The sequence below is a fragment of the Cervus elaphus genome, chromosome 24 (assembly GCF_910594005.1).
Source record: "Cervus elaphus chromosome 24, mCerEla1.1, whole genome shotgun sequence".
NCBI classification, from domain to species: Eukaryota; Metazoa; Chordata; class Mammalia; order Artiodactyla; family Cervidae; genus Cervus; species Cervus elaphus.
The window spans coordinates 56,242,797-56,262,880 of NC_057838.1; the positions used below are offsets into that span (position 1 = coordinate 56,242,797).

At 40.8% G+C, this 20,084-nt stretch overlaps 1 protein-coding gene across 1 annotated transcript in view; it reads left to right on the forward strand.

Moving 5' to 3' along the window:
- ERC2 (ELKS/RAB6-interacting/CAST family member 2) overlaps positions 1 to 20,084 on the forward strand; it is a 981,757-nt gene that overhangs the window by 582,120 nt on the left and 379,553 nt on the right. Inside the window, exon 17 of the mRNA XM_043885488.1 lies at positions 8,204 to 8,364. Within this exon, the coding sequence (XP_043741423.1) occupies positions 8,204 to 8,364 (161 nt within the window). The remainder of the gene's footprint in view (positions 1 to 8,203; positions 8,365 to 20,084) is intronic.

The window sequence follows — 20,084 nt, forward strand, 5'->3', positions numbered from 1 at the left end:
AGAAGTTTAAACTTCAACAAGGAGCAAACAAGTCCCAAATGCAATCTTGAGGGTAGCCATGTCCAAGCAGAAACCAGTCTGGGGATTTTCAGTTTCAACCTTTTCCAAAAGGTGTCACTCTAAGGCAGCAGTGGGGAGGTGAGAGGGAGGTAGAGATAGAAATGTAAGATAAGAGTAATTGGAAAAATAAGATTAGTAGTCCTGTTCTAACAGATCCTTCAACCCACAGCATCAGTGCCTCAGAAGTTGCTGTTGAGGAGAGAGGGTTTCAGCGTTTATCTTTACCTCCTCATCTTAGCGTGACCTTCTCTGTACCCAGGGCAGAGCTGGGCCAAATCCCAGCTATTCCCCCAGGACCAATTCACATTCCAGGTTTGCTGTAATTTGGGATATGGGCATTTCATTGGCTCTGTGTTCTGGTGCAAACTGAAAACGACCATCCTCTTGCGCTCGGGATGCAGTGAGAACAGAAAACTAGGATGGATGGTGAGGGGGGGAAGGCAGAAGAGCCTGTGTAATTTTAACACATGGTTTTAAAAGCTGTTTAAAAATTCCAAATCATTAACACAAGATAGACACTAAATCAATGCTGACATATAATTTATGGGAAAAATTGTTTTATCAAAATATTTGAAGATCAGCTCCTGCCAAGTGAGCCTCTTGAAAAGCACTGGATGTTGCCACGTGTCAGGAAGAGACACGCAGAACGGGCAGTGGGGCTCTTGGCAGATAACTGAGAGAGAAGCTGGTTTTCAAATATTTAGTTAAACAACACAAATGTATGTGTAAGTTTAAGTCGACACATGTTAATGATTTAAGGTCTTAAACAGGTTTCTTATTTTATTGTTTTAAAGCTCTAATATTCACTTTAAAATTCCGACCATTTCTCCAGAACTGGATGTTTAAGCATTAGACTCTAGAAATTCATTTGATAGCTTCACTATTCTTAAAGTGTACAGAGTTATGAATTATTCAAATACAGCTGAATAGTTCTGGTAACTTAACCATTTTATAAGAGACTTTTTGTAATCTGCCACATAGAATAACTAATAAAATCAGAACTGACACACACACACTTAGGGATTTTTGTTTTGTTTAATTGGTGAGACCAAGAAGTCATCTAATTTGAAGAAACCTTTAATTATTCTAGATATGTAACACCAAAGCAATGTATATTTAAAAATGTAATCTTAGCTTTCTAGACAGAGCATCAGAATTCCAATCTTGCCCTATGTGTGGACCTTTTAGGAAATTTTTTTAACTGGAACATGTTAAATGTTTATAGAAGATTTCTGAGGTTGCTGTGAATTCTCTTTTTTCATCAAAGATGGCGTTTTAGGAATAAAACAGCCTCTCTAAACTCCATCCCCCCACCCAGGAAATATTATTGTCTGGTGAATTACCAATAGATGCGCTTCCAAAATAAGCAAACGCTGTGTTGAATTGAGACACACAGGTTGCTCTCCTGCTGGATTTTCCAAAAGCATTTATTGGCTCATAATCATTGTGATTCTTCCAGTAGCAGTTCCCCGATGAACAGGACCATGGGGCCCTGCGGCCTGGGCTTCCTAGCTTATATTTTCTCCCTCCTTTTCAGCAGGCCACTCCCACTTACCTACCTGCTTTTGGAGACCAGCCATGAAGCCTAGGACAAGATTGGCTTTAAACTCTTGCTCATCACTCAGTACTTTTCTATATTAGTTTTTTTTCATCACTATTGTAATTAAATAGTTGTTTGATTCATGGCTGCCCGCCAAACCAGACAGCTTCTCAGGATGAGCGTGTTGTGTCTAGCAGAGTGCCTTGCACACAGGAGATACCCAGGGAGACGAGGTGGTGCAGTGGTAGAAGGACAGCATGTCTCCCAGGTCCCAAGCAGAGTGAGTGGAATGCAGTGCAGAATTAAAAGCTGCTTGCTTCTACCCCAGCTCAAGGCCTGCGGTAGCTTTTTTATCAGGCCATCTCGAAACTCTTGGGTTCCTGGGTGCTCTTGATGGCTTCCAGGTGGCTGTGAGCATAGAGTTCCCTCCATTCAGGGGCCTAGTATCCGAGCCCTCTTGTCTCCATAGCAAAGAGAAGGTGCTTGAGGCAAACAGAGAGCAAGAACTTGAAGGGCGTTTGGTGAGGATGGCAAGGGGACCACTGATTTATGGGGTAGGAAAGTATCAAGTTCGGACTTACACTTCATCCATCATTGCACTAAGTGGGTCAGAGGAGGGTGTTTCAGAATCACATCTTTGCACTCCCTTTCCTCTCATTCCTCAGGTATTTATTGAGTGTGGACACTGGTTCCATGTCAGGGGCTGAAGGGCCTTCCAGAGAGAGCGGAGACGTGGTCCTTGCCCTCTGAGGATTACAATCCAGTTGCAGCAACTAAGCACACACATGAAAGGGTTGTGCACAAACGTGAAGTGGTGTTTAATGAGGTGGTGGAAGGTCGGGTGCAGAAGGTAATAACCGAACCACTTGGGTGAAAGTAATGCTACCGACAACCCAGCCTTGGGACAGTGATAACTGTCATGCCCTGGTCACTTGCAGGACGTCTAACAGAGAGGGCCGGGTGCTTGAGGTGTATTGTCTCCCTTTGTGCTTGTGCCAACCCTGTGTGGTGACTTCTGTTTCCTCCCCCTATTTTATAGAGGAGGACCTGCGGGCTGAGAGAAAGGTCAGTAATGTCCAGGCTTCGCAGTATAGGTTGCACTTTGGTATCACTTCAGAATCACCTGCTTTTTTAATAAAATACTAATGCCAGACTCCTACCCTCAGATGTTTTAATTTAATTGGTAGTAGTGTGACTATGGCATCAGGATTTTAAAAATATTTCTAAAAGGGTTCAGATGTGCAGCAGAGTTTACAAAGCATTGGGTTTAGATTGTCCTAAGGTCACAGAGGTCATATTGATGGAACCCAAACTTGATCCAGGTCTGCCTGTTTTCAGAGCTCCAGATTTATATCACTGAACCTATGAAGGAGGGCAGCGCTCTGTGGCAGAGCCTTAAAGGGGAGGCGATTTCAGTAATTGGAGGGGTCACCATAGGGTAGTCCGGGCCTCCCAGGTGGCATCAGTGCTGAAGAACCTGCCTGCCAGTGCAGGAGACTTAAGAGATGTGGGCTCGATCCCTGGGTCAGAAAGATCCCCTGTGGGGCACGACAACCCACTCCAGTATTCTTGCCTGGAGAATCCCCAGGACAGGGCAGCCTGGCAGGCTATGGTCCACAGGGTCGCCAAGAATCGGCCACAGTGGAAGCGACTTAGCACAGCACAGCACCACAGGGTAGTCCAGGGGCGTGTGTGCGTGTGTGTGTGTGTTGCTGCTGTTGCTGAAGATGAGTGACAGCAAGCAGAGAATCTTGAATTCAGTAATAAGCAAACATAAAATGGGTTGAATACTTCAGTTGGCCCCGTAAGAGTGAGAACTGGTGCTTCTATGGCACCAAGTACTTGGGCGTTGTCCTTAGTGCATCATGCACATTAACCCACTGAATCTTCACCAAACTCCTTTTAGCTAAGTTCCCACATCACAAGGAAGCTGGGTTCAGAAAGTTTTTATGACTGACCCAGAAGGACACAGATAGTAAGTGGTAGGCTAGCTCCTCAGTCCTGTTTGTAACCACTGTGCCGTGCTAGCTCTTCTGTTAAGCATGCTCTGTGTGTTTTCATATTTGCCAGTCCCCATGCTAAGAGCTTTACTTTCATTGCTTCATTTAATACCTGAAGTAACTCTAGTGAGACATACCATGTTACAGATGAGGACACTCAGATACTTTCCCAAGACTCTAAATAAATGGTAAAGCAAGTGTTATTCATGCAGTCTAGTTTCTTAATCCACGATTTTAACCATTCTCCATATTTAAAATATTTTAATTATATATAAATACATACCTATGTATTTACATATATTAAATATTTATTTTTATATATTTCATATAAAAATATTCAAAATATTTAAAACTGAAAAAATTCAAATTAAGTTTTACGCAAAGTTCTGTATAGAAGACAAAGTAGAACAACTCCCTTTGAGTGTGAGATGGTGGATGGAGCTCTCTGCTGATTCACACCCCTTCTCCCACTCCACTGATCTGTTTATCAGCCCCCAGATGCCTTTTTGGAACTCATGGTGGTCTAGGGAACAGAGTTCAAAGACCACAACTGTGGGTAATCAGGAGCCCCTTGAGATGATGGAACCAGACCAGTGATACTTTTGATGAAATATTGATGGTTTAGGCATACTTTCCTGGAAGTGGGGAGGCAAGTTGTAAGAATAAATCCCATGAGGCATCTTGGCTCACCCAGTTCAAAGTCACATCCAAAGACACAAAGTCAAAACAGCTGAAAAAAATCAAAAGGAAAGTCTAACCTTCAATCTGTGTCTTTGGAAAACATTGAAGCCCCAGGAATAACACCTAGCAACTTTTCCCCCTTCCTCTTTTCTCTTCCTTCTCAGTCATCTTATTCTGCCCTTATAACAAAACAAAACCTCTGTGTACCCAGCCTCCAAGCTCATCACGTCTCTTTCCTCTCTCACTCATATCTCCTAATTTTTATCATATAGATTGTCATAGCCTACCCTTCAAAGTACTGTACCTTTGCACACAGTTTTGCTGGTTCACTCTACTACTTATTTTCTAAAATCCAGGCATAGTCCTGGCTGAGAGAGAACTCTTGACGGTGAAGAAGCTGATCAGGCAAAGCCAAGTCCTTATTTAGGGTTGGGGTAGGAACAAAGGCTGGGAACACACGTGTGCACACACACACACTTATTTTCAATCTTGTCAGAAATGTAGGGTGGGGGAAGGGATACAAGCTGGAAGCATAAAAAGTAGTGATAGAAAAAGATAATGGTCTCAGGAAGTGTTTCCAAAATAGACTTGATGATGAAGAGAAAACAAAGGGGAAAGAGAGGGAAGACACAAATGTGGTTCTTAAACATGAGTCACTGAGAAAAGCTCAGGACACTGGACTAAAGTGTCACCAATGTGTTAGGGAATGGCAGGTACGGAGAGCTGGGGTAGGTGGTAGGGATTTGGTTTAGATAGGTGTGCATGGATCATCCTGAATTCAAAGTGATACTGTGACATCTAAATGGAAGTAATCATCAAGTGGTTCAGTGTATGTGAAAGATGTTAAGTGAGTAAAAGGAGACAAAATTTGGAAAAGTATCAGAATAGTGGTGAGAGCTATAGAGACAAACCTCAGTCCTTCTCTGAGAAGCCACTTTGATGAGGAAAATGTCTCTGGGACAGAGTCATGAAGGGAAAGGTCCAGTTATGGATCCAGGAGGGTGAAGAGTTTGCAAGAGAAACAGGGGAAGTAAGTTCTCAATCTAAGGTGAGCTTCTGAGAACTCAAGGGAAGGGTTGGCTTATAGGTGAATGGGGAATGGATACAGTCCCGCTCACCCATTACACTGTGTTTCAGAGAGGCTATCTAATAAGAAGGGGCGCTTTCTAATGATATGTATATATTTAAAACAGTTTACAAAATTATACATAGCATCTCAATTATATGTAATATGTAAAAGAGTAAGAGAGAGATGGAGAAATTAAAACAAAATGTTCAGAGTGTTTATCTCCATGTGGTGGTATTTTGGATAATCTTAGCTAAAAAGAATGTCATTTTTCTTATATTAAAAAAAATTTAAATTTTTTCTGTCTTTTGGATTCCATATGAGTATACCTTATTTTAAGAGAAAGTGTTATTTTACTGATATTAACTAGAAGAAGAATAAATGATATAGAGGCTATGTCATCTCATGTAATACCCACAAACATCTAATAGGAATAAATAACATAATTTCCTGTTTCCAGGTAAAGAACCCAAAGCCGAAAGAGATAAAGAAACCTTTGTCAGTCATATAGTGAGTTATGGAGACATGATTCAAATCTGATCATTTTTAAGGCACAAGTTTCATAGACATAGACAGCTAAAATATTACTTCCAGTGAGGAGGAGAAGTTGGGGAACCGTTCAGCTGTGCAAACTACACATTAAGAAAAGACATATGGCAAGAAGGAGGGTATCGGTGACCTGCAAGTGTTGGGAGAGCAAGAATAAAAAGTACATCTTCTTAATGAGAGGGACCTGGTGGTAGGGAGGTAGAGGCAGGTGTTATAGACACTTGATAAGAAGTGTGACAGTTCATCAGTCAAGACAGTCCAAGTCACACTGGAGGTAACAGCCTCTCATCTCGTGTTGTAACACAATGAAGGTGCTACCTTGCTTATGTGGTATGGTTTGGCCTTTAGCTTCATTGTAATCACTCAGGGACTCAGGCTGAAGGATACATCTGAAACATGCTTCTGAAGTCATTATGCCCAGGAAAAGGGAAGGTTGTGGTAGATTGCTAGTTCTTAAATGCTTCTGCTTGGAAATGACAGTGATCTAAGGTGTAATTGCTAAAGCTGGGTTAATATAAAACTAGTTAGTGTCTGCCATAAGCAGTCACGTGGCAGGTGAACTAAGAACTTGGAAACCCATAAAGTAGCATTCTGTGTCTATGGATTGCAAGCAGGTCAGCTCAATTAATAAGAGATTCAGCAGGTGAGAATCCTGGACACCCTCCCTCTTCTCTGACATCGATAGTACATTTAGAATTTTAAAAAAGTTACAAAAGGAAAGGGAGTCATGAGGACACAGACCATCCCAAGTAGAGGATCAGGCAGACTGTATCTGAGTTGATGCTTGGAATGACCATAATATTGATCTTTTAAAAAGCAACACTGCTATTGAATGTATAAAAAATAGGGTAAAACAGACAAAAACACTTCTGCTTCAGACTCATCAAGTATTGTTTTGTAGAAGGGCTTCTAGTTATATTTATGATATTCTATGAACTTACATGAGAAACTAAAAAGTTTGATTGCTTTTTAATATTTAAATTTTGCATATTAAATTTTATGTGTTAAAGAGTAATGCTGTTTATCCCTGTGTAGACCTGTGACTTTCATAGGTTATGCTCTATAGTCCTTGCTTTTAAAACTGTTTTTGGTTTTGGCTTTTATTTATATTACCTGGTCATTGAGTTTCCTCTTTTTATCAGGGCAGAATAGAGGGTTTTCTGAATTTTAAAAGCCTGTAATTTACCTTGGATGTGAACTATCGTGCTTATTCTGAATAAATTCCATGTAAAACTGCAGAAATTGTGTAGAAAGTCTTTATGAATTGGAACTTAACATGTCATTGACACGTTTTGAAGGGCGTTCTGTTGACTTTAGTGATAGATGATCCCATTCTGCCAAGTTCAGCTGGAAGGGGTGACTTAGAAACCCAAACATCAACTCTGGAGTCTAGAAACTTCCTGAAACCATGGTTTTAAGTCCTCAGGGTGGATGCAGCCTGCATCTGTGCAAGGGATGGCATTTCACCAGCTTGCTCCACGGAAGGCTCTGGAAAAGAACCATTAAACACCAGCCTTCTTTGTTGTGTGTTGGCTTTTAAAAGTCTCCAATGGTTCGGGAAGGATAAGGCCTTGCCTTGGGGCTCCCTGGTCCAATTTTTTGGGACCTGGCTGAAAACCCTGGATATTTGATAGTCTGGCTTATTTCTATGGTGTATTAGCACCCTATAAAAGTTACATGTCATTTATTTCAAGTTTAGAACCCTCTCAAACTTCAGGGGCAAACCAAACTTGAACCTTTTGTGGCTGGGATTCTGTTTACCTTTGGCCAAACCTTCCTTCCTGAATGTGAAACAGGGAGGTGAGGTGAGAGGGGGGCCCCTGAGGCCCCTTGGCCATCAAATTGCTTTTGCCAAACAAGGCTTTGATAGGCTAAAACATGAATGAATTTGAAACACGTAGAGTAGCTTCCTGTCAGAATGCTCTGGGGCCTACACACAAAAGTATATTGTGCCGGGCAAAGTGCATTTGAGTGTTGCCTTCAGCCAACTGTGAGGCAGTATGAGATTTTTGCCAAACACAGGTTGAAATTAGGTCAAGCCACTCACCTTCCAGTTCTAATAAATACATTAAGTAGTTTCTATAAAAGTTATTGGATAATCCAATTGAATGAGGACCTTGGAGAAATTTGGACATGTCTTGTGTTTGAAATGTTTATTTTTAAGTAGTGACAAAGAAAGAATGGACGCCGGGATACAATGCCCAGCTCAAGAATGGCTTTAATTCTCTTGTGTCTGTTGTCGGAACGCAAGGTACGCCTTGTGCTTGAATGGAGGAGAAGTAACGCTGCGTCCCATGCGCTTTTCAGATAGAAGAACTGATGAATGCGCTGGAGAAGACCAGGCAGGAACTGGACGCCACCAAGGCTCGCCTTGCCGCCACGCAGCAGTCCCTGGCCGAAAAAGAGGCACACTTGGCCAACCTCCGGATAGAGAGGAGGAAACAGCTGGAGGAGATCCTGGAGATGAAGTGAGTACCCATTTTTGCTTTCTCAGTCTTTCTTTTCTAACTTCTCTGTAGGGATGAGAAAGGGAATGCTAAAGAAGAGGAAGAAAGAGCTTGGAGAAAGAATCATTTAGCTAACACTTGACCAGTTGTTTCTGTGACTATGCTTCTTATTTTCTCGAATTACAGCTTCCATGTCCCAATGTGCACATTTTTCACATCTGTTATTCAAAAAAGAAAAAAAATCCAGCATAAGCTTTTGTGACTCTGTGTTTTGTGGACGGCACTAATATTCTCAGATCTATCGAAAAGGTTTGAGCTGGCCAAGAGACAGAGGCCTTGTTAAGCACAATGGTAATTGAAGTCCTGCTCAGGGTTAAATGGAAACTTTTCTGAGGAGGTATTTCCTAATTGTGACTATAACTTTGCTAATTATATTCTTTTCACTTGTGTACAATGCCTGGCTTGTGTTGGTTTTCATAGTCTCAAGGTTGGCACCTCTTTGTTTAGAAAGCAGGACTCTGATTTGCTGGGCTGATAAAAACAGGCTTGGAAATGCCCCTGCCCCCCTGTCTCGTTGGGTAGGTAAGCCCTGGACAGGGGTGGGGGCTGGGTAGGGGAGGAGACTGGAACAAATGTCTTTCTTTGATTTAATCAGTAAGGTGTGACTGCTTGCCGGGCAATGGTTGTTCCTGTGGGCCTGTGACACACCCACCTCCACCTAGCTTTTATATCATTCTCACCGTGAAATAATATCACCATGAAAGAACATAGTAAAGATAAGTACTCAAAGATTTTAGAGATAATCAATTGCTATGAATCTATTTCTGAAAAATTAGGCAAGAAGCAGCATCTCTCTGTAACTCTTAAAATGAAATAATCACTAAAGTATGATTTAAATCCAGTCTCCTTCCACAATAAGGGGAAATGTATAGAATTATAGCATCTTAAGCCTGTAACGTAGACTTGGAAATTGGTGGCTAGGTATGGAAGAATAACCTTACCCTGACCCTGCAAGTCTTACACATGGTTAGTATTAAACCCAGAAAGCTTAGATCATGGAAAATATGGAATGAAATATTTTGAAGGATTTAATAATGAGGACAGAACTTTTATTCCTTGTCAACTACCTCAGTTTCTCCTAGACCAAAGAATAAGTAGTTTTTTTCCACATATAAACTCCCATTTTTCCTAATAAAAGATGATATAATAAAAACAGATATTATTATCCTCAGTTTAGAGGTGAGGGAACTGAGACTCAGCGAGATTTCAAGTAATTTGCTTAAGGACATCTGGCCAGGATTAAAACCAAAATCTGTTCAGACTCCCTTTCTACTACCTCATTTTCTCATGCAGTTATGTCAACTCCACCAAGTCCAGAACTTTTGTCTGTTTGAATCACTGCAGAAATCGTGCTGCCTAGAACAGCGCCTGCATATGGTTGGTGCTCAGTAATTGCTCATTGATGGAATGAATAGATTGAATGCTGGAGACTGGATATGTACTTAGGAAGAATCGTATTTCAGGCATTTGTGACAGTATCGATGTGATCAGTAATTTATTAATAATACCAGTACATTGATTCCATCAGCCTTTATTCGTTCTCTTTCACTTACCCAGCTTCTGCCTGCTTGTGTGTTGCTATGTGTCAGAGTCAGGCTAATTTCTCTCATTGTTCTGCAGCTGTTCCCAAGTTAACTCTACACCTCCTGGAGTGATTTATTATGCCATTATAAGGAAACTTTCATTATTTCCTGTTTATAAAAAGAGCATATACTTGCAACATTTTGAGAGAACAAGTAACGGTGAAGCATGCTGGTTTGGGAGTTGTCAGAGCTGGGTTGAAATCCTGTTGCGTCCACTTGGTGGTTGTGTGACTTGGGGGAAAATGACCTTAACATTGCTGACCCTATGGTTTCCTCCTGTAATGACTTTCTTGGGGTGGTTGTGAAGAGAAGCACTCAGAGGAGGACTTGGCACATGGAAAATGAAATATGTGTGTAAATGGCACTATCAGCCAATGAAAATATGTCATTTGTTTAGTATACTTTGTGAAGAGTATCATTTGTCTAAAATTTGGGTTTATTTTTCTAAAACATATAAACCTTTTCCATGTGTATGTTTTCCCACTTAATTTCATGATTTCAGATAGCACCTAACTAAGACCTCTTTTGGTGAATTGCCACATTATTGCCGAAGTGCTTAATCTGCTGCCACTGCAAAATAAATAGAAAATTCCTCTGTTAATTCCTTTGGTAAAAGTAACAAAGCTCTGCTTCATTAAGCCCAATATGAACCTCATTCACTCTTTAACTGGCCCAGAAGCCCCACTAACCAGGGTTCTTCCCAGGACTATGGGGACACAGGTGCAGGGCAGTTAAATTGACTGAGAACCCCAGTTAGATTTAGCAGCCTCTTCAGATGTTCTAGTCAACCAAACGGTTTGGTGAATCTTGATTGAGTTGAGTTGATGTATTGGTTATTGGACATTAACTGAGTCAATGTTAGTTAGTGTGAGCAGTCAGCTGGATGTGTCATTGCATTTACTATCATTCTGTGCCAAGCGTTGTCTTTCATTCAACTGACAGGCAAGTGTGCAAGCAACTTTAGGCAAGTCTACCCAGGATTGGGAAATCCTGGTACATGGGAAAAGCCAAATGGTGTTAGGAAGAGGGGTAGGGCCATGAATCAAGAGAAATAAGATGTGGTCTCGTAACTCATCCATAACCTTAAAGGAGGTCACTCTCTGGTTGCCTCGGTTTTTTTCTTTGGTGGCATGGAGGTTGATATTACCTGCCCTACCTACTTCATAGAATTGTTACAGGAACAGGGTTTTTTAAAAATATTGAACTGAAATTAATATAAAATAGCATATGTAAAAGCACTTTGAAACATAAAAGGGGATTTTGAAATGAGAGATGGTGTCCGTTAAATTTGTTGCAAAATTAAATGACACAGAGTCATAGTATTGGAAAACAGCTGGGTGCAGCCTTCCAGCCTATATAAGCCAGACTGCTGTCCACATAATAAGAAATTCACCAGGCCTTGGTGAAGACCACTTGCCTTGGAAGCCATGGGCTCATAAGGTGGCGGTTCATGTTCCACGGCTCTTGAATGTAGCTCCTTCATCCTTATATGGAACTGAAATAGCTTTCCATGTAATTAACATTACCGCTTGTCTTGGTTTTTGTTTCAGAGCTACATAGATTTCAGCTGAGCCCTGTCCACACGACAGGCAGCCTTTCATTTTTCATAAATTTATTTTTATTTTATATCTGTTCAGGTAATACTGTGCATTCTAAAAGGAGAAAAAAAGAGCAAAAGAAAAGAAACAAAATTTTGTTAAAAAGAAACAAAATTGCATATGATCCTACCATGCAGAGATAGATACTAAGAGCATTTTGATGTCTACCTTTACAAATGCTCTTTATTTTTTTAACAAAACTAGATTGCACTTTCATATTTTGTAAATCCTTCTTTTGTTTTCTGAATGGTAAACACTGATCTGTGCAGCAGACATTGAATTGTATTATTTTTAATTGTCCGACATACTATCATACAGATTTCTCCCTTTATCGGAGGCTTGTCTTGGTGCCAGTATTTTGCTGATATAACGAATGTCTTGATAAGCATCCTGCTGTTTCAATTGGATAGCTTATTTTCAAATAATTGCAGATTAACACGTAGCTATAAGAAATAGTACAGAGAATTCTCTTGTATGCTTCACTTGTTTCCCTCAGTGGTAATATCTGGCATAATTACAGCACAGTATTATGCCAGAAAATTGATATTGATATAGCTTACCAACTTTATTCAGATTTCTCCAGTTTTACATATACTCATGTGTGTGTATATATTTAGTTACATACAATTTTATCACACGTTTACATTTGTATAACCACCAGCATGGTCAAGATATAACACTGTCCATCATTACAAGGCTCCCTCACGCTGCCTTTTGATAGCTACACTCCTAACCCAACTGTTTAATTTTTAACCAGAGTTTTATCATTTTGGGATGTGTGCAACACTGGCCTTCATTCTTCCCTGCCATTCTTCTTGGCCAGAGAGGGAGTTGTCCTCTTAGTTAAATTTAGGCTGAATTTAGAGTGAGAAAAATATTGCTTGATTTAAAGACTTCTCTTTAAATGAGTTGGTCAATTTGTTTACAGTGAAATTCCCTTTTAATATTGGATATCTAGAACTTGTCATATGGTAGGCATTCAGAATTCAAAAAGAAAATCACTTATGGTCCTACCATACAGAGATAGACAGTGATAGCATTTTGGTGTATACATTTATAAATGCTCATTTTTTAAAGAAAATTAAATTTTACTTCCATATTTTATAAATTCTGCATTTGAGGAATGAATGTCCACTGCTATAGGTGGACAACAAAAATGCGTGCCCTTATCAAGTTTGCATTTTAGTAAAATGAGTGATCGAAATGAATGGATAAATAAATAAGCAAATAAACGAATAGCTAGATGAATAAAGTAGCTTCTTGTGGAACCAAAGAAGTTTAGAATCCCACTTAGAAAGCTCTTTCCATTGATAAGGACCCTCCTGATTATTTGGGGGTAAAGAGGGAAATGCTATGTCACCCCCTATAGTCTGAGAAACCTTCTAGGGTCTGAGTCTAGTGGAGAGTCTTTGACTCTCTCTCGTGTAGAATTCTTCCCCCCGAATAAATATTTTTTCCAGTTTAATCTTCATTGGTTAGTATTCTAACTGCCAGTCATTATTCCCACACTAGAAGGAACTAATGGTTCCCAACCATACATTTTCATAGAAGAACATAATATTCTCCTTCCCTTGTGTATAAGATTATCTTTTACTTAAAAAATATCTAAAATCTCTTACTAAAACATTTCATAATGGTTTGTCTTTGTTACATTTGCTTCTATTTAAAAGGGATTTTATTAAAATAATATTAAGAACATCATTCTATATGTTTGGTTTTATTAATGCCAGTTAATGAGCTTACATTCCAGTAACCAAAGCTCGATTATTTAATTTGTGGCAGGTGAATTTGATATCTGTAGCTAAAAGGAATTGAAAGCCATGAGATACTGTGCTTAAAATCTATCTGTGTGCATTTGCTCAGACAATTTAAACTAGCATAGTAATTTAATAGGCAGACAGGCAGGCTAACTGATCTGTTCCATTTAGTATTAAATACTGAATGAATAAGGAGTTTGAGAGCTGGTTAAAAGTTACATAATGTGAAATGTGTAGTTTAGACTTTCTGTGGTGATTTTTCATACTTAATGTAAAGATTTTAAAGGGACATCTATACTTTAACTCATATGATGACATTGTGAGATCCATCCTAATTTACTGGGTATTGTTGCATTCTCGAATCTTCTCCAGATAGCCTCAGAAGCCTTTGTATACACTGGTCTATTTTAGGAAGTTTACAGTGAGGTAAGACAGAGACTTATTCCAAGGCATTATCCTGTTGGCCTCTTTGATCTAGGATCCCTTTTGAGAGAGCCACTCATTAGGTAAGTACCCTTCAAAGGAGAGGCAGGGTGCAGAAAATGATAAAATCAATTTATTCTTTCCTTCATGCCAACATGAGAAAAGACAAATCACATTTCTGTAGGAAGGAATCCTAAGTGCCTGGCAATTTGGACAGGATTAATGGAGCCTGGGAGAGGAGTTTTGAAGGCAACTGTTACTTAAAATTGATAAACTCAGTTGCAAGAGAAGTTATGGGGATTGAATGAAATAATGCATTTATAAGAAACTGATTTATAAGCCACAAAAGGCCATATATGTATCATGGTTCGTGACATATTCATATGTTAGGTAAACCCACTGTAATTAGCATACCTTGAGCTCATCTTCAAATTCGAGTTGGCCTCACACTTTAAACAGTTTTTTGTGTGTGGGGTGAGAGGGGGCTACAGTGCAATTTTCTCTGTAAGCCATGGTTATTTAGAAAAATTTTGGCATGTTCAATTTAAAATATATATTAAATACTATGGTAATATATCCTGGGGTTTGCAGGTGGCTCAGATGTAAAGAATCTGCCTGTAATGCAGGAGACCCAGGTTTGATTCCCGGGTCAGGAAGATCCCCTGGAGAAGGGAATGGCAACCCACTCCAGGATTCTTGCCTTGGAAATTCCATGGACAGAGGAGCCTGGTGGGCTCCAGTCCATGGGGTCACAAAGAGTCAGAGACTACTGAGTGACTTCCACTTGATGTTAATATGTCCTAGGTTATCCCAATCTCTCTGTTCTTATATGTCTCCTGCTCAGTTCTGATGGAGAAGGCAATGGCACCCCACTCCAGTACTCTTGCCTGGAAAATCCCATGGACGGAGGAGCCTGGTAGGCTGCAGTCCATGGGGTCGCTAGGAGTTAAGACATGACTGAGCGACTTCACTTTCACTTTTCACTTTCATACATTGGAGAAGGAAATGGCAACCCACTCCAGTGTTCTTGCCTGGAGAATCCCAGGGACGGCGGAGCCTGGTGGGCTGCTGTCTATGGGGTCGCACAGAGTCGGACACGACTGACGTGACTTAGCAGCAGCAGCAGCAGCAGCAGCTCAGTTCTAAAAGTAAATTGAATTAGCTAAAATACTAGTGAAGCTTTTCTCAGCTTCCTCAGTTACCTATAGTGATTGAGGACAGGTGGCAGAGAGAAGAACTGCTCGTTCAGCAATGATTGTGGTTTGAGCTGCAGACAGTCATGTGATGGGCAGTTGTTTATCACGCAGGATTTCTATTTTTCTCTTGTAACCCTGGAGTTGGTGGTTTAGGGCCTTTAGTGAAAGAGAAAAGACTTGATATACATAAAGTCGGTAAATAAAACTGAACTACAATGAAAATAACTTTAGAATAGTGGAATGGTCTAATTAGCTTGATGCAAGGAACAGAAAACCGCACATTCCAGAGGTTCATGCAAGCAGCATAGTAACCAGGGACTGGCACTCCTTCTGCCTTGATGCTTTATTCTCTGGACATGAGATTCTGCATATGCTTTTCTCTGCACCTCATGAAGCAAGGTTTTTGCCTCAGTTCCAATCATTCCATTCACATTCCTGCCATCAGACAGGAGAAGGGAACCTCCCTGCCGTTTAAGCTGCCCATACCATCCACTGACATCTGAGTCATTTAACAATGTATTTGATAAATAGTTGTTGAGTATCCATTGCTTGCAAAGACTGCTCTAAACCTGAGGCACTCACCTAATCACTGTTCTAAGTGGACACAAAGGACAAAGATCTCTCCATTCTAAGTAGGTGCAAGAACCAGAGTTGGGAAGGGGCACACTGATCAGTGTTTAAGTCAGATGGTCACATTTAGATACAAGAAAGCAGGAAAATGTGGGCTTTAGCTGGGTGGCTGTATGTCCAGCTATCTCTCAGGGAGTCTAGTACCAAGGAAGGAAAGAGGTGGAGAAGTATTAGGGGCAACTAGCTGTCTTTGCTGAAATGAGCAAAGTATGAGGGGAAAAAAAATAAACGGATACTTTATCTCACTGAATATTTAAAAACAACTTTGCAACTACACTTTTAGTGATAGCATTCCTCTCAGATATTTACTTGTGTGTATGTGTGTCCAGTAAGTATTTGAGTTCATTTCTGGGTACCAGCATTGGTAAACTGTGAGAGAGTCATGTGGTGAGTGAACAGATTGGGAGGTACCTGAAAAATCTGTTGATGGTCGGAATAGCTGATGGGTGAGGGGTGTTAGTCTAGAGGAGACCAAGAGACACATTCTCCCTCCAACTATTAAAGGGGTGACATGAGAGGAAAGAAATGGACTTGATTTATGCTGCCTGAGCACAGTTATTCTTTAAGAAGACAAAGGCCTTCCTACAGTGCTTTGTAGCAGTCGGAATGCTATGCTCTTTTGAAGTGGTTTCTGAGGTATGTCAGCAAATCCTAGGGGGAAGTGGTGCTATAGAGAGAACCCCCCTCTCCAGGGAGGGGCAGAAGGGTGGTCTCCACAGTTCCTTCAGTGTGTAATTCTACCAGTCATTCTGCTAAATGACTGATCTGGAACATGAAGAATATTTAGGAGATGCTGGAATCTTGTTTCTTCTCTTAAGGAACTCTATTTGAAATGCAGAAACTTTTGCCAAAAGCCAAAATGCCTGCTTGGTCTAGGACACTGTCCTCTCAATAGGACCACAAGCACAGGGCCTATCCTGTACTTGTGTACATTGCATTTATTTTTCATAAAACTCTTTAGCTATGAAATGCATGAGCCAAGCAGAGATGTGTTTCACAAATCACCACAGAGAAAGAATCAGTAGTTAAATTGCATGTCAGGTAGAATCAAGACCCCTTCACTCTCCTTGCCCTAAGGAATGTACTATCTTTGATTAAAATGCTTTCTGAGGATTAAACTAGCTCAGGCATATATGCTGTTCAGTTCATGCAGACTTTGGGTAATGAGATTAATATTACCAGTGAACAGTTCTTAAGTGCTTATTACATGTCAGGCAGGGGCTATTTACTTCGCCTGCATATGACTGCCACCTCCTTTGAGATGGGGAGTCTTATGACCCCCAGTGTGTAAATGTAGAAACTGAGGCTCAGACACCTGGAATTCAAATACAAGTCTGTTTGACACTACAGGCTATGATCGTAACCACTGACAGTTTGTATCACACTTTCTCCTAGTGAAGAACAGGATGTCATCATAAGAATTTTCTTTGGTGATGCTGGGATCCAGTTTGATTAAATAGTGAATGGCAGCAGACACATAGGTTCTTCTTCCAACTTGCATTAGGGAAGCAGGAGGGCAAGCCAGGTTGATGGTGGGAGGGAGGGGGCAGGAAGAGAGCTAGTTGGAGGAGGCCTTTGAACTCAGCTTCCTTATCATAAAACAAAATAGGGGAGACACTGTCTTCTGGCCAAAAACATGCACTAGATGTATAGTTTTAATAGTGAAAAATGTCAGTCAAATGGGTCCCTTGGTTTTTAGTGGAAATACAAACATTTTCAGAGCTAGAGCGGTATAATCTTTCAGCTTAAATAATCGTAATCAGCAGTTAAATAATCTAAATGCTCATGAATTTCTAGAGTTGAAAGTATTCCAAGCACCACACTTCATGTTATCTCCATCCACACAGCAGTAGCTCCGTGGGGGCTTGGGAAGATCAACCATTAACAAAGGGAAAGAGAATCGTACAGGCCTTCTAACCACCTAAAGTGTGGCAAGTCAAAGGGGGCAGTTGTGGCCCTTCTTTCAATCCAAGAGCAGCTTCCTTTTGGAGGAATTTTGTTAAGTGCTTAATCTAAGGATGTGGGGGATACTGGCAGCTTAAGCCCCAGGAGGCAAGGGCTGGGGCAGCTGTATCCCAGGAAGAGAAGCCAAGGGAGGGCAGTACAAGCAGGGTCACAGGTCAGGTCCTGAAATGACAATTCTCCAGGGCCGTGAGCAGGGCTCTCCGGACTTAAGCTCACATCCCAGATCTGCCAAGCGTAATGAGTGAGCCAAGGCCAGCCTGACCCTCCAACTGTAAACAAGGCTCTGGACTCAGATGACCAGGTTGATAGCTCCTGATTCTCTCAAGCAGTAGTTCTCACCCTGGCAGTGATTTTGCCTCCTCAGGGACATTTGGTGAGGTCTGGAGATAATATTGTTGTCACAGCTCAAGGGGAGATGCTAGTGGCAGGCAGTGTGTAGAGACCAGCGACACCACTAAGCATCCTGCAATGCACAGGATGGCCTAACAGCAAAGAAATAGATGTTTTTTCAGGAATTCTCTTGCCCATTTGATGATCCAGCAGATGTTGGCAATTTGGTCTCTGGTTCCTCTGCCTTTTCTAAAACCAGCTTGAACATCTGGAAGTTCACAGTTCATGTATTGCTGAAGCCTGGCTTGGAGAATTTTGAGCATTACTTTGCTAGTGTGTGAGATGAGTGCAGTTGTGCGGTAGGTTGAACATGCTTTGGCATTGCCTTTCTTTGGGATTGGAATGAAAATTGACCTTTTCTAGTCCTGTGGCCACTGCTGAGTTTTCCAAATTTGCTGGTGTATTGAATGCAGCCCTTTCACAGCATCATCTTTTAGGATTTGAGATAGCTCAACTGGAATTCCATCACCTCCACTAGGTTTGTGTGTAGTGATGCTTCCTAAGGCCCACTTGACTTAGCATTCCAAGATATCTGGCTCTAGGTGAGTGATCACACCATCGTGATTATCTGGGTCATGAAGATCTTTTTTGTATAGTTCTTCTGTGTATTCTTGCCACCTCTTCTTAATATCTTCTGCTTCTGTTAGGTCCATTCCATTTCTGTTCTTTATTGTGCCCATCTTTACATGAAATATTCCCTTGGTATCTCTGATTTTCTTGAGATCGCTAGTCTTTCCCATTCTATTGTTTTCCTCTATTTCTTTGCATTGATTATTGAGGAAGGCTTTCTTATCTCTCCTTGCTATTCTTTGGAACTCTGCATTCAAATGGGTGTATCTTTCCTTTTCTCCCTTGCCATTAGCTTCTCTTCTTTTCTCAGCTATTTGTAAGGCCTCCTCAGACAACCATTTTGCCTTTTGCATTTCTTTTTCTTGGGGATGGTCTTGATCCCTGCCTCCTGTACAATGTCACGAACCTCCATCCATAGTTCTTCAAACACTCTATCAGATCTAATCCCTTGAATCTGTTTGTCACTTCCACTGTATAATTGTAAGGGATTTGATTCAGGTCATACCTAAATAGTCTAGTGGTTTTCCCTGCTTTCTTCAATTTAAGTCTGGATTTGGCAATAAGGAGTTCGTGATCTGAGCCACAGTCAGCTCCCAGTCTTGTTTTTGCTGATTCTATAGAGCTTCTCCATCTTCGGCTGCAAAGAATATAATCAATCTGATTTTGGTATTGACTATCTGGTGATGTCCACGTGTAGAGTCTTTTCTTGTGTTGTTGGAAAAGGGTGTATGCTATGACCAGTTGGTTCTCTTGGCAAAACTCGGTTAGCCTTTGCCCTGCTTCATTCTGTACTCCAAGGCCAAATTTGCCTGTTATTCCAGGTATCTCTTGACTTCCTACTTTTGCATTCCAGTCCCCTATAATGAAAAGGACATCTTTTTTGGGTGTTAGTTCTAGAAGGTCTTGTAGGTCTTCATAGAACCATTCAACTTCAGCTTCTTAAGCATTAGTGTTTGGAGCATAGATTTGGATTACTGTGTTATTGAATGGTGTGCCTTGGAAATAAACAGAGATCATTCATTCTGTCATTTTTAAGGTTGCATCCAAGTACTGCATTTTAGACTCTTGTTGACTGTGAGGGCTACTCCATTTCTTCTAAGGGATTCTTGCTCACAGTAGTAGATATATTGGTCATCTGAGTTAAATTCACTCATTCCTGTCCATTTAAGTTCATTGATTCCTAAAATGTCGATGTTCACTCTTGCCATCTCCTTTTCAACCACTTCCAATTTACCTTGACTCATGGACCTAACATTTCAGGTTCCTATGTAATACTGTTCTTTACAGCATTGGACTTTATTTCCATCACCAGTCACATCCACAACTGAGCGTTGTTTTTGCTTTGGCTCCATCTCTTAATTCTTTCTGGAGTTAGTTCTCCACTGACCTCCAGTAGCATATTGGGCACCTACCCACCTGGGTAGTTCATCTTTTAGTGGCATATCTTTTTGCCTTTTCATACTGTTCATGGGGTTCTTCTCAAGGCAAGAATGCTGCAGTGGTTTGCCATTCCCTTCTCCAGGGGACCACATTTTGTCAGAACTCTCCACCAAAAAGCTATGTTTTTTT